The sequence below is a fragment of the Sprattus sprattus genome, assembly GCF_963457725.1.
Source record: "Sprattus sprattus genome assembly, chromosome: 3".
Classification (NCBI taxonomy): Eukaryota; Metazoa; Chordata; class Actinopteri; order Clupeiformes; family Clupeidae; genus Sprattus; species Sprattus sprattus.
Window position 1 is genome coordinate 49,436,914 of NC_137922.1, and position 10,588 is coordinate 49,447,501.

Consider the following 10,588-nt stretch of genomic DNA (forward strand, 5'->3'; position numbering starts at 1 on the left):
CTAATAGAACCATACTGTATGGATAATAGAACCATATGGATAATAGAACCATACTGTATGGATAATAGAACCATACTGTATGGATAATAGAACCATATGGATAATAGAACCATACTGTATGGATAATAGAACCATACTATATGGATAATAGAACCATAATGTATGGATAATAGAACCATATGGATAATAGAACCATAGAATCATATCGGTAATAGAACCATATGGATAATAGAACAGAATAAAATTCAAAAATAGAACGAAAAGGAACTTGACCAAAGAGTAAGTAGACGAATAAAAGCCTCACTTCAGACTGAAGTAGGTGGAGCTAAAAGCAGCTTAAACCACCCAGGAATAGACCGTGTATAAAAGAGAGTTTTCAATCTGGTTTTAAAAGTGTCCAAGCAGGCAGCACACCAAACATGAAATGGATTATTTCATAATTTTGGTCCAATGACAGAAAAGTTCAACCACCCTTTGATTTAAAATCAGAACCAGGTAAGACAGGCAGAAGCTAATCGGAGGGACTTCAAGTCCTTGGTGGAGTGTAAGGGATCAGGAGATTAGAAATATTATACATTAGGCTTGAACTAGTTCACAGCCTTAAAAACAAATAATACAACCTTAAAATCAACCCTGAACCTAACTACAGGCCAAATATAATTCTTAGACTAAGTGTAATGTGGTTAAACGTCTCGGTCGTTACAGTGAAAATTGAACTGCCACATTTTGGACCACTTGTGTACTAATGAAGTGAGGCCTGGCTGATCCCTGAGCGTAGTGCATTGCAAAAGTCCAGTCTGGAAGATACAAAAGCATGGACCACCTTCTCATAACCTTTTTGGTATATGTAGCCTAATAATAAGAATAATAATTAATTTAATTTGTAGTGCACTCTACATTTAAACAGAATCTCAGAGTGCTACATTGTTAAAAACAGCCCATAACAAAAGCATAATTTAAAGAATAATTCGTTTAAAAAAAGTAGGAAACGCCTTTCTGAATAAAACAGTTTTTTGGTATATGTCTTGCTTTAGCAATTACTCTCAGCTGGTGAAATGAAGCCCTAACCAACAAACATATCATCAGGTTTTAGATCGAAGGTCAAACAACGCCTCAAAATTCTTTACTACAGACTTCTGCTATGGTGCGAGAGGATCAAGCCCACTTCTAATGTCAGGAGTGTGTGTGTGTGTGTGTGTGTGTGTGTGTGTGTGTGTGTGTGTGTGTGTGTGTGTGTGGGGGGGGGTGGGTGTTTGTGTGTGTGTGTGTGTGTGTCTGTGTCGGTGTGTGTGTGTGTGTGTGTGTGTGTGGTTGTGTGTGTGTGTGTGTGTGTGTGTGTGTGTGGACTGGAATGGAGTGCCGATGAGTAGTGGCAGGGTATTCCGCTGACGAAGGAAAGGAATCAATTAAGCAAGCGACAGCTTCAGGAGAGCCTGGCCTCATTGGCCCCTGGGCTCAGGGTAAAGTCTTCCCCACCGACAAGGGTCATTTTCCGGATCAGTGACCACTGTGATTTTGTGTGTGTGTTGATAAACACGTCAACATAAATATGTTAAGTCTGTGAGCAAGAGGACTGGAAGGTGCTCAATAATTACTAAGAGAGCACGATGCTTTATTACAACGAGACAGAATTTTTGTATTGATGTTTGCATTTATTTTTACGTAACATTGGCATAGGCCAACCACATTAATATCTCCAGAGGGTTTTAATAACAACAATAGAATACATAAAATCTGTAGGGCTCAATAAAATAAATATATCAGAAACTATAATTTCTCCATGGCACACAGGGCGAGGAACGAACTTAAAGGAGAGGTCCACAGTTCTAATCCCGTACACTTCTTGTTAAATTCAGGCAAGTGCTCCTCGCGTCTCTCTAGCTGTCGGTCCTGTGTTTGCGCTCAAATAACCCTCTGGTGTTTTGCACACAGCCCTGGCTCTGGATATGGGAAGCTAGCAAAGTGACACAGAGAGAGCCCTACACTATTCCAGCCAATCAGCACCTAGCTTTAAAAGCATGTAAGGGAGTGGGGCTGCTGAGCCCCACAACCTTTCGCCAGAATCGTAGATGGTACCTTTAAACCAATACAAGAGCTCAGCTATGGTCAAATGAGTGTTGTTGGCTATGGGCTGTCAGAAGGGGTCCTGTAGCTGTATATCACACACACACACACGGGCACGGGCACGGGCACGGGCACGCGCACACAAACACACACACACACACACCCACACACCCACAAACACACACACACGCACACACACACACACACGCACACACACACGCACACGCACACGCGCACACACACACACACACACACACACACACACACACACACACACACACACACACACACACACACACACACACACACACACACAAACACAAACACAAAAACACAAACACACACACACACACGTGCACTCATGCGATAGCAGACCCTCGTGAACAAACAAGGGTGAACACAAAGTGAGTGTGTCTTTATGTGCATATGCGTGTGTGTTATTGTGTGTGCATATGTGTGCATTGCCTGTGTGTTTGTTTAAACAAACGTGTATTCTGGGGAGGGGGATCAAAGGTTAAAGGTGAAAGGTCAAGCTTGGTTTCTGTCATATTGTCTGTCAGTGTTCCTTCCTTTTTTTTTTCTTCAAGCCTGAGGAATCTCACAGTTTGATTCCTCTTCTAGCCTGTCCAGGACCCAGACAAGGGCCAGTTGTAGCCACTGCCGTCCGTCCGCCCGGCCTGTGCGGAAAGAGTGAGTCACTGTCATGTTCTACACCATTCTCTGTCGTTGTTGTCGTCTTTTTTTCCCACAAGCACCTACACAGGCTTTTCACCTCTCCTTTGGCGGAGGTCTCAATGAAACAAGGCGACTGAAATAATCATGGATCCTTGAGGGGAGGCGTAGATGGAGATATCGCACTGCAATCAGAAGTGCCAGTCTGACTCTGAAGTGGTATTCACAGACACATCCGAACTTACACCAAACGAATGCTCAAAAACCACACGAGCCTCTGATGTCTTCCCCATCACTCACATTGACACTTAGGGGGAAACTTCAAAAGTCGTGAATTAGGAGCCTCCTATGTGCTGCCCAGCAGTCATCCACATCAGCACATAAAATACTGAATCAAATCAAAAGCACACAGCAGAGAACTGGTCTTAGGTCACTTCCATACCAGGGAACAGTTCACTTCCATACGTGGGAACAGTTCACCCACATACAGGACAAATACATGTAGTTGGCCTCTCTACTGTAATGTCCAACATCTCTTGTGTGTTACCTCTCTAATGTCCAACAAACCTCATCTCTTTTCACAACAAACAAATAACAGCAAACTTAAAAACTTAAACAAATTTAAACTCTTTTCAAATTGTGTTGTTTTCTTCACTTAAAAACAATTCAAAAACTCAATAAAGGTCACATTGAGAGCACACATTCTTGATCTTCAGTATGTTAAAAGCCTGTGAGTGTGACTGCTTGAAGCCTGTCTGTGTTACCGTTGTGCAGCTGAAGATCTACACTCACACTACAGGTTGGACTAGAACTATCCCCGTGTCTAGGCTTCATGGCGCAGGGAAGATGTCCGGCTGAAGATCTACACTCACACTACAGGTTGGACTAGAACTATCCCCGTGTCTAGGCTTCATGGGCGATGGACGGTGTCCTTTTAATTTGTTAATGTTTATTTATTATTCTTGTATTTTAACAAAAAAGTTGCTGGCTGTGTTTTTCTTGCAATAAATACAAATATTTTTTGCATTTTTACTTTCTTTTGTATTCTGTACAATTTTGATCAAGATTTTGACAGTTTTAGTTAAATATGCTGTAAAGAATACGGTTTCCTATGATATTCCATACTCTTACAGAATTTGATTGTATTATAATGCAAATTAGATGTATACTTTACATCTCTATGATCAATTTGATATCAGGTCCACACACACAAATTCAAAGACACTCACCAAAGCTTTTGCCGACACCAGGATGTAGCACACCAGAAGTGCGATCACTCCAACCAGGGTTGCCATGCTTGTATGTGTCGTCTTCTGATCCCCGTTCTGTGGACTATACCCCCTGTACCCCCTCTCTCGTGTCCTACTGATCCTCCTTCTGTGGACTGTACTCCTTCTCTCGTGTCCTCCTGATCCCCTTCTATGGACTGTACCCCCTCTCTCGACTCCTCCTGATCCCGTTCTGTAGACTGCCACAGTCCTCTCACGGTCTCACCGCGACGAGGAGGGGTCCCAGTCCTCCCCAGAGTCCTGCGTTCTTCCCGTGCATCTCTCTCTGATCCAGCTCCGTCCTCAGCTCTAACGCTCGAAAAAGCTCTTAAATGAGACACAGCTGTGAAAATGATTTCTTCTTTTAAAAGATTTATTTTCTGGTTTCCCCCTCTCCTTCTTCTTAGAGGAAAAAAATACTTCAATGAAGAGTACGCAAAGAGACAGTATTCCTCTTGATGATGATAGCGTGGAAAAAACAGTGTCAAAATCACAGTCTTCTCTGAAGGAATCAAACAATGGGAAAGAAAAAACAGTGCTAATAAGTCCAATCCAGATTCCTGATACTCCTCTCTCTCTCTCTTTCTTTGAGTGCGTCTGTCTCTCTCTCTTTCTTTGCATGCGTCTGGGTCTCTCCCTTTCTCTTTGAGTGTGTCTGTGTCTGTGTCTCTCACTCCTCTGTCTCCCAGCCTGTTCCCCTCACAGATGTACACTACTGAGTTCCTGCAGCTTTAGAGAAAGATTGCTCATCTCTCTCCACATCCCACTCCCCCCTCTCACACACACATACGTACTCTCTCACTCTGTCTCTCCTCCAACGCTCTCTCCCCCTCTCATCCCCCCTCCCATTCCCCCCTCTCTCACACACACATGCATACTCTCTCTCTCTCATTCTCTCTCTCTGTCCCTCCTCCAACTCTCTTTCCCCCTCTCATCCCCCTCCCCCGCCAATCTAATACAATTTCATCTCAAATTCACTTGAGATGAAATACAAAATACTCAAGTTGTAAAAGTATCCAACTTAAAACACAATATAAAGCAACCACAACATGTGTCATGGGTTCTTTATTTTAAAAATACTAAAATATATTTCGAATGGCAACATTATATGACATCACAAGTCTCCATTCTGCACAGGCATATTTGGTCATTATTCTTACAACTTTTCACTGTTCAACAAGGCATGTTACACCTCTGTTTTGAGAAGCGCTGTATCAGGATGGGTATTCCCCATTACCCAATTCCCTACAATGCCTGCACGCTCAACATTTACAGGCAGGTGTCATGGTCTGTGTCTAGCAGAGAAATGTCACTTTTAAACCAGTTTGTGTTGGGCAGCACTTGTCCCCAGGAGGACTATAAAAGCACACTCTTCTATATCCCAAAGACGCATGCAGATCATGTATACGGTTTTTGAGAACATTTATTTTTAAAAAGCAAAATACTGAACACTATTTTATTTTTATACAAAGTATATAACAATTTTTAAAGGCCCATCAAATACAAATTACAAAATAGTATTTTTAATTTAAAATGCATGTATCAGAAATACTGCCCATGCCTACACACACACACACACACACACACACACACACACACACACACACACACACACACACACACACACACACACACACACACACACACACACACACATTCTCTCGCTGGATATGCTACCTGTCCTTCTGCCTGCTCTTGCTGAGAACTGTTTGAGGGTTGCTTGTCCGATGGCTTTTGGCAGAGCTTGCTGTTCTTCACCTTCAGCCCTAAGTGACTGGAAGTGAGTTAGTCATGCATGTCTCTGAGCAGTATGGCATGTGCCTGTCACACTACTACCTAGACTGTCTTGAAAAAAAATTGTGGCGATTCAGTCACAATGCCAGAGAATGGAGTAAGTGGAAGACGGAGGTTGTGTGTGCCATTTCATTTTTAAAATATGAGGTGCTTCTTATTTGTTTGGTTTAAAACTGTTGTGCGCGACAGTCATGACCTAGTGGCAAGGGCGCCATCATATGGCCAACTTCATGAAATAACCTGACAGTTGTGTTGTAATGGCTTTTATTTTGAATTACAGACGGCTGATGAGTCGCAGGATATCCGCGTGTCCCACTGTACCTCAGCCCCGTACCAGCGACACACACTGTGAGTTTTGTTTTATGATCACATCTTTAACGTTAACACAGATTATAATCATACGAATTTTGCTCGTAAAAATGCTTCTGCACTAGCGTTAAGGTAGTGTTTAGCTTTCCCCATAATAACTGTGCACATAGCTACAGCTAACGTTATTTAACTGTAAGTGCTGCTGCAAGTCAAATGGAATCTGAGAATTCCATTCCTTCTTAACTGCCTAATATAGCTTTTCAAGTTTTGAATGACAGCGAAAGCAGTACAAACAATAACTCTTTACAGTTACAATACGGCAATCGTCTGTATTTTCTAGATTAAAAGGTAACTTGTCTGGTGAAGTCTTACTTTGTCTAACTAACTCAAGGGCAATGGCGGGGGGCGCGGTGCTGCTGGCGTTCTTGCCTTATTCCTGCCGGGTAGCCCTGAGCCAGGCGTCTTTGGTTCCGAGAATCGGCTGTGTCACCCAAGTTTGTGCGTCAGTGTGGCCTTCACTCTCCAGATGGGATTCACAGCCAGTCCGGGGCATCTACTACACCCCGCCTGTGTGCGCTGGTCACAACAAATGGTCGAAAGTCAAAACCGTTAAAATCCCCAGAGATGCTGCGCGGGCAAGGATGATGGCGAAATTGACTATGATGATTCGGGTTGCTGTAAGAGGTAAGCACTAAGCATAAGTAGATGTGTGTGTGTGTGTGTGTGTGTGTGTGTACATGCAGAAGTACAACAACTTAATACACAGAAAAGTCAAAACACAAACACAAACACACACACAGCTGAGAAAACGGCATGGCCTTTCTACCAGACTCACCCCTAGACTGATAAATCCCACTCACCTAGGCAAACCTTTTCCGCTAAATGCCTCACCCAATAACGATACTACAGTACTGATTATATTGAATCCAGGTAAAAATCCATGTGAGAACTGCTTGGTGTCTCTTGCTGCATCTATGTGTTGTTGTGTGATATGCAAAGCATGTACCATATTAAAAAGACATAGTTGCATGTTGTGTATGCTGTATGTGGTCTGCATTCTGTACTGTGTCGTGGCATGTTTGCGAATCTTGATGTGCACGATGACTAACATGTGTGTGTGATCACACCAAGAAACTCATCGTGCTCATCTTACTTTTGTTTTTGCAGAGGGGGGAACGAACCCCGAGTTTAACTTGGCGCTGGCCCAGATTATTGAGCAGTGCCGGAACAAGAGCATCCCGAAGGCCACCATCGAGAACTCCATCAAAGGAGCCGTGAGTGTCTAATCACAATGAGCCGCTTAGGAGGGGCAGAAATGAGTGTCCAATAGCAATGAGCCATTTAGGAGGGGCAGAACGCTCACATATGAATTCACAAATAAAGCCACAGACAAACAGTATGGTTGTGGTCAAATGTTTAATGTCTCTGTCTGTCTGTCTGTCTGTCTCTCTCTCTCTCTCTCTCTATATATTTCTCTCTCTCTCTCTCTCCCTCTCTCTCTCTCTCTCTCTCTCTCTGTGTCAGGAGAAATCAAAGGGAGGCACTCAGCACCTGTACGAGGTCCGGGGACCGGGCGGCTACGTGGCTCTGGTAGAGGTGATAACTGAAAACAACAATCGTGCCAACCAGGAGATCAGACACCTCCTCAGCAAACACGGGTCAGAAACCAATACTGTCTTTCTCTACATGCTTCGTCTTTCACTTCCATTCTCCCTCTTATTGTTGCCTGCCCTCACATCTCTCTCTTTCTTTAGGACTGCCTCTTCCTCCGTTAGTGTGAATACAGGTGTATGTTGAATGGGTGTGGGTGTATGTTGAATACAGTTGTATGTTGAATACAGGTTTATGTTGAATACAGGTGTATCTCCCTACTCCTGATACTGTTTTCATGTGCATTTCCCTGGTTGTCCACAGGGCGGCAGTGTGTGACGGGGCACGCCACAGCTTCAGCAGGAAGGGCGTCGTCATGGCAATGCGGGGGGACATGTCCTCGGACCAGGCGCTGGATTTGGCAATTGAGGCGGGAGCTGAGGATGTGCAGGAGACAGAGGACGAGGAGGAGAAAGCCATGCTGCAGGTACATACACACACACACACACACACACACGCCAACTCTCTCACTCAAATGATCAGCTTTTGTCATACTTGTTCTTACTTTAGGTAAAGGCATACTTTTGAAGAAACAAATTCATCTTTACAGTATTACCCTTTAAGGCACTTTACACATAAGTGTACATTCCTTTTTAAATATTTTAAATGTAATTCCTAGGGATTTAGTGTACGCTTTCTCCAAATAGGAGGTATGTGAAGACAAGTGGAGTGGAAAAGACTTTCCTGAAAGAAGACTTGATGATGCATTTTTGCTGTAGTGTGCAATTAGTAAATTGTCCCTTCCCCCTCCTGTAGTTCATTTGCGGCATGGCTGATATGCGGGGGGTCCGCGTGGAGCTGGAGAAGCTGGGCGTAACCACAGTGTCGTCGGGGCTGGAGTACGTAGCCACGGCAACGGCGCCGCTGGGCGAGGAGCAGCTGAGTGATGCCCATGAGCTGCTGGAGGCGCTGAAGGACTACCCTGATGTGTTGTGTGTGTGGGACAACATCGAGGCCAAGGACTAAACCCTGATGTGTGTGTGTGGGAAAATCGAGGCCAAGGACTAAACCCTGATGTGTGTGTGTGGGAAAATCGAGGCCAAGGACTAAACACCCCCCCTGCCCCCCCCTTCTCTCTGAGGGGAGGGGAGAGATGGACCTATGGTAGACAGACGGACAGACAGACGGCAGGAGAGTCAATGTCCAGGACCACTTACATGTGCAGATTTGAACATATTTGGATTTCAGGATTCAGAGATGTGCAGATAGAGGAATGTGGAATCCTGGAGGAATGAAGGTTGATGAGCACACAGGGCCTCTGTTCTGTCACTAATTTATCGGAAACGGGAGTGTGGGAATGGGGTTTGTCTGAGAGGTGTGGATGAGAGTGAGAATGAGCATTTGACAGTGTGAGTGTTTGTGACCTGTGCATTCAATCTGTGCTCTCAAATAAAAATGATTTAAGTTAATTAAAGTATTTCCCCTCTTGAGCCTGGCTAATCTATACAAACCTACTGGATGTGACTATAAACACACACACTGCAAATGGCTTTTTAAATATAAACTGCTACATATTGATTTTGAAATGAAATGAAATATATTGTCCTGTGTTAGGTTTCCACAGTCAGGGCCAGTGGAAGAATTTGAAGGTCAGAGGGAAAGGTTGTTGTGTTTTTAACCAGGTCACAGTTCCGATTGGGGCCCCCCCTGCTTTCGCTTCCCATCATAGGAATGTGAGGAACCAGCAGACGGTCAATACAGACCCACATTAACAGTTGGACCACTAACCGTTGTATTTGCACTAAGAGCATTGATTGGTTGGCACCAAGCATCGACACACTGGTCATCAATGTGTCATTCATGCTGTGCAACTGCTTCAGATGCTTTCCATTCACCCTCCTCACCAACACCGTCAGCAGGGCTGTTCTCCACATCTCCACCGCACGTCGGAGAAATAGGCCTGCAGGCAGCTCTTAAAGACAGATTTTATTTTTTTTACAAAGGATTGTGTTTTTCTTATTTAGTTTTTTTTTTCTGTTTTGTGTGTGTCTGTGTCTGTGTGTGTGTGTGTGTGTGTGTGTGTGTGTGTGTGTGTGTGCGTGAGTGTGTGTGTGTGTGTGTGTCTGCGTGAGTGTGTGTCTGTGTGTGTGTATTTTGGTGTGTATGTATATGTTTGTGTCTAGTGCTTTCATTTCTATTGACTGCTTCGGGTGAGTGGCCTGCTTGGGCGAGAGCCATTGATTGGTCCTCGGGAACAGCGGATGAATTGAGAGCGAGCGAGAGAGCGACACATCTATCTTGGGTCGGGTCGAACCAAAAGGGCTCGACCCTGGAAGAGAGCGTCCGAGAGTAAACAGGAAGTGCGCCGAGGTGTCGGTCGGCACGTCTAAAGTGATCCGGAACGTTCCGCTGTCACGCGCAGACAATGGGAGACTTGCACAATCTGTCCTGCCTTCATCCTGTGTGTGAGACAAAACAAGACTGCTCTTCTCATTAGTGCTATATCTGACCAGGCAGCGTCGTCACCTGGATGTGTGGTGTTTTCGAAGAGCATCTCACAGGCTGAGGAGGAGTGTTCTGTGGGACAGCCGTGGGGACTGTGAGCCTGCGGGACTGTCTGTGGGACATCTGTAGAGACTGTGAAACTGTCTGTGGGACATCTGTAGAGACTGTGGGACTGTCTGTGGGACATCTGTAAAAACTGTAAGACTGTTGAACTGTCTGTGGGACATCTGTAGAGACTGCGGGACTGTCTGTGGGACATCTGTAGAGACTGTGGGACATCTGTAGAGACTGTGAAACTGTCTGTGGGACATCTGTAGAGACTGAAACTGTCTGTGGGACATCTGTAGAGACTGAAACTGTCTGTGGGACATCTGTAGAGACTGCGG

At 44.6% G+C, this 10,588-nt stretch overlaps 2 protein-coding genes across 2 annotated transcripts in view; one reads left to right on the forward strand and one right to left on the reverse strand.

Annotated features, from left to right (window-relative positions):
- The window catches only part of pth3r (parathyroid hormone 3 receptor), a gene marked incomplete at both ends in the record, with an annotated part of 25,293 nt that extends 21,262 nt beyond the window's left edge, over nucleotides 1-4,031 (reverse strand). Inside the window, one exon of the mRNA XM_080835553.1 lies at nucleotides 3,966-4,031. Within this exon, the coding sequence (XP_080691679.1) occupies nucleotides 3,966-4,031 (66 nt within the window). The remainder of the gene's footprint in view (nucleotides 1-3,965) is intronic.
- A 2,071-nt stretch (nucleotides 4,032-6,102) lies between these two features.
- taco1 (translational activator of mitochondrially encoded cytochrome c oxidase I) lies at nucleotides 6,103-9,171 on the forward strand. Its single transcript, XM_080834264.1, has 6 exons — nucleotides 6,103-6,146; nucleotides 6,499-6,791; nucleotides 7,275-7,381; nucleotides 7,632-7,765; nucleotides 8,022-8,184; nucleotides 8,514-9,171. Exons 2-6 carry the CDS (start codon nucleotides 6,503-6,505, stop codon nucleotides 8,721-8,723), a joined length of 903 nt encoding a protein of 300 aa, XP_080690390.1. The 5' UTR covers nucleotides 6,103-6,146; nucleotides 6,499-6,502; the 3' UTR covers nucleotides 8,724-9,171.
- Nucleotides 9,172-10,588: the final 1,417 nt, after the last annotated feature.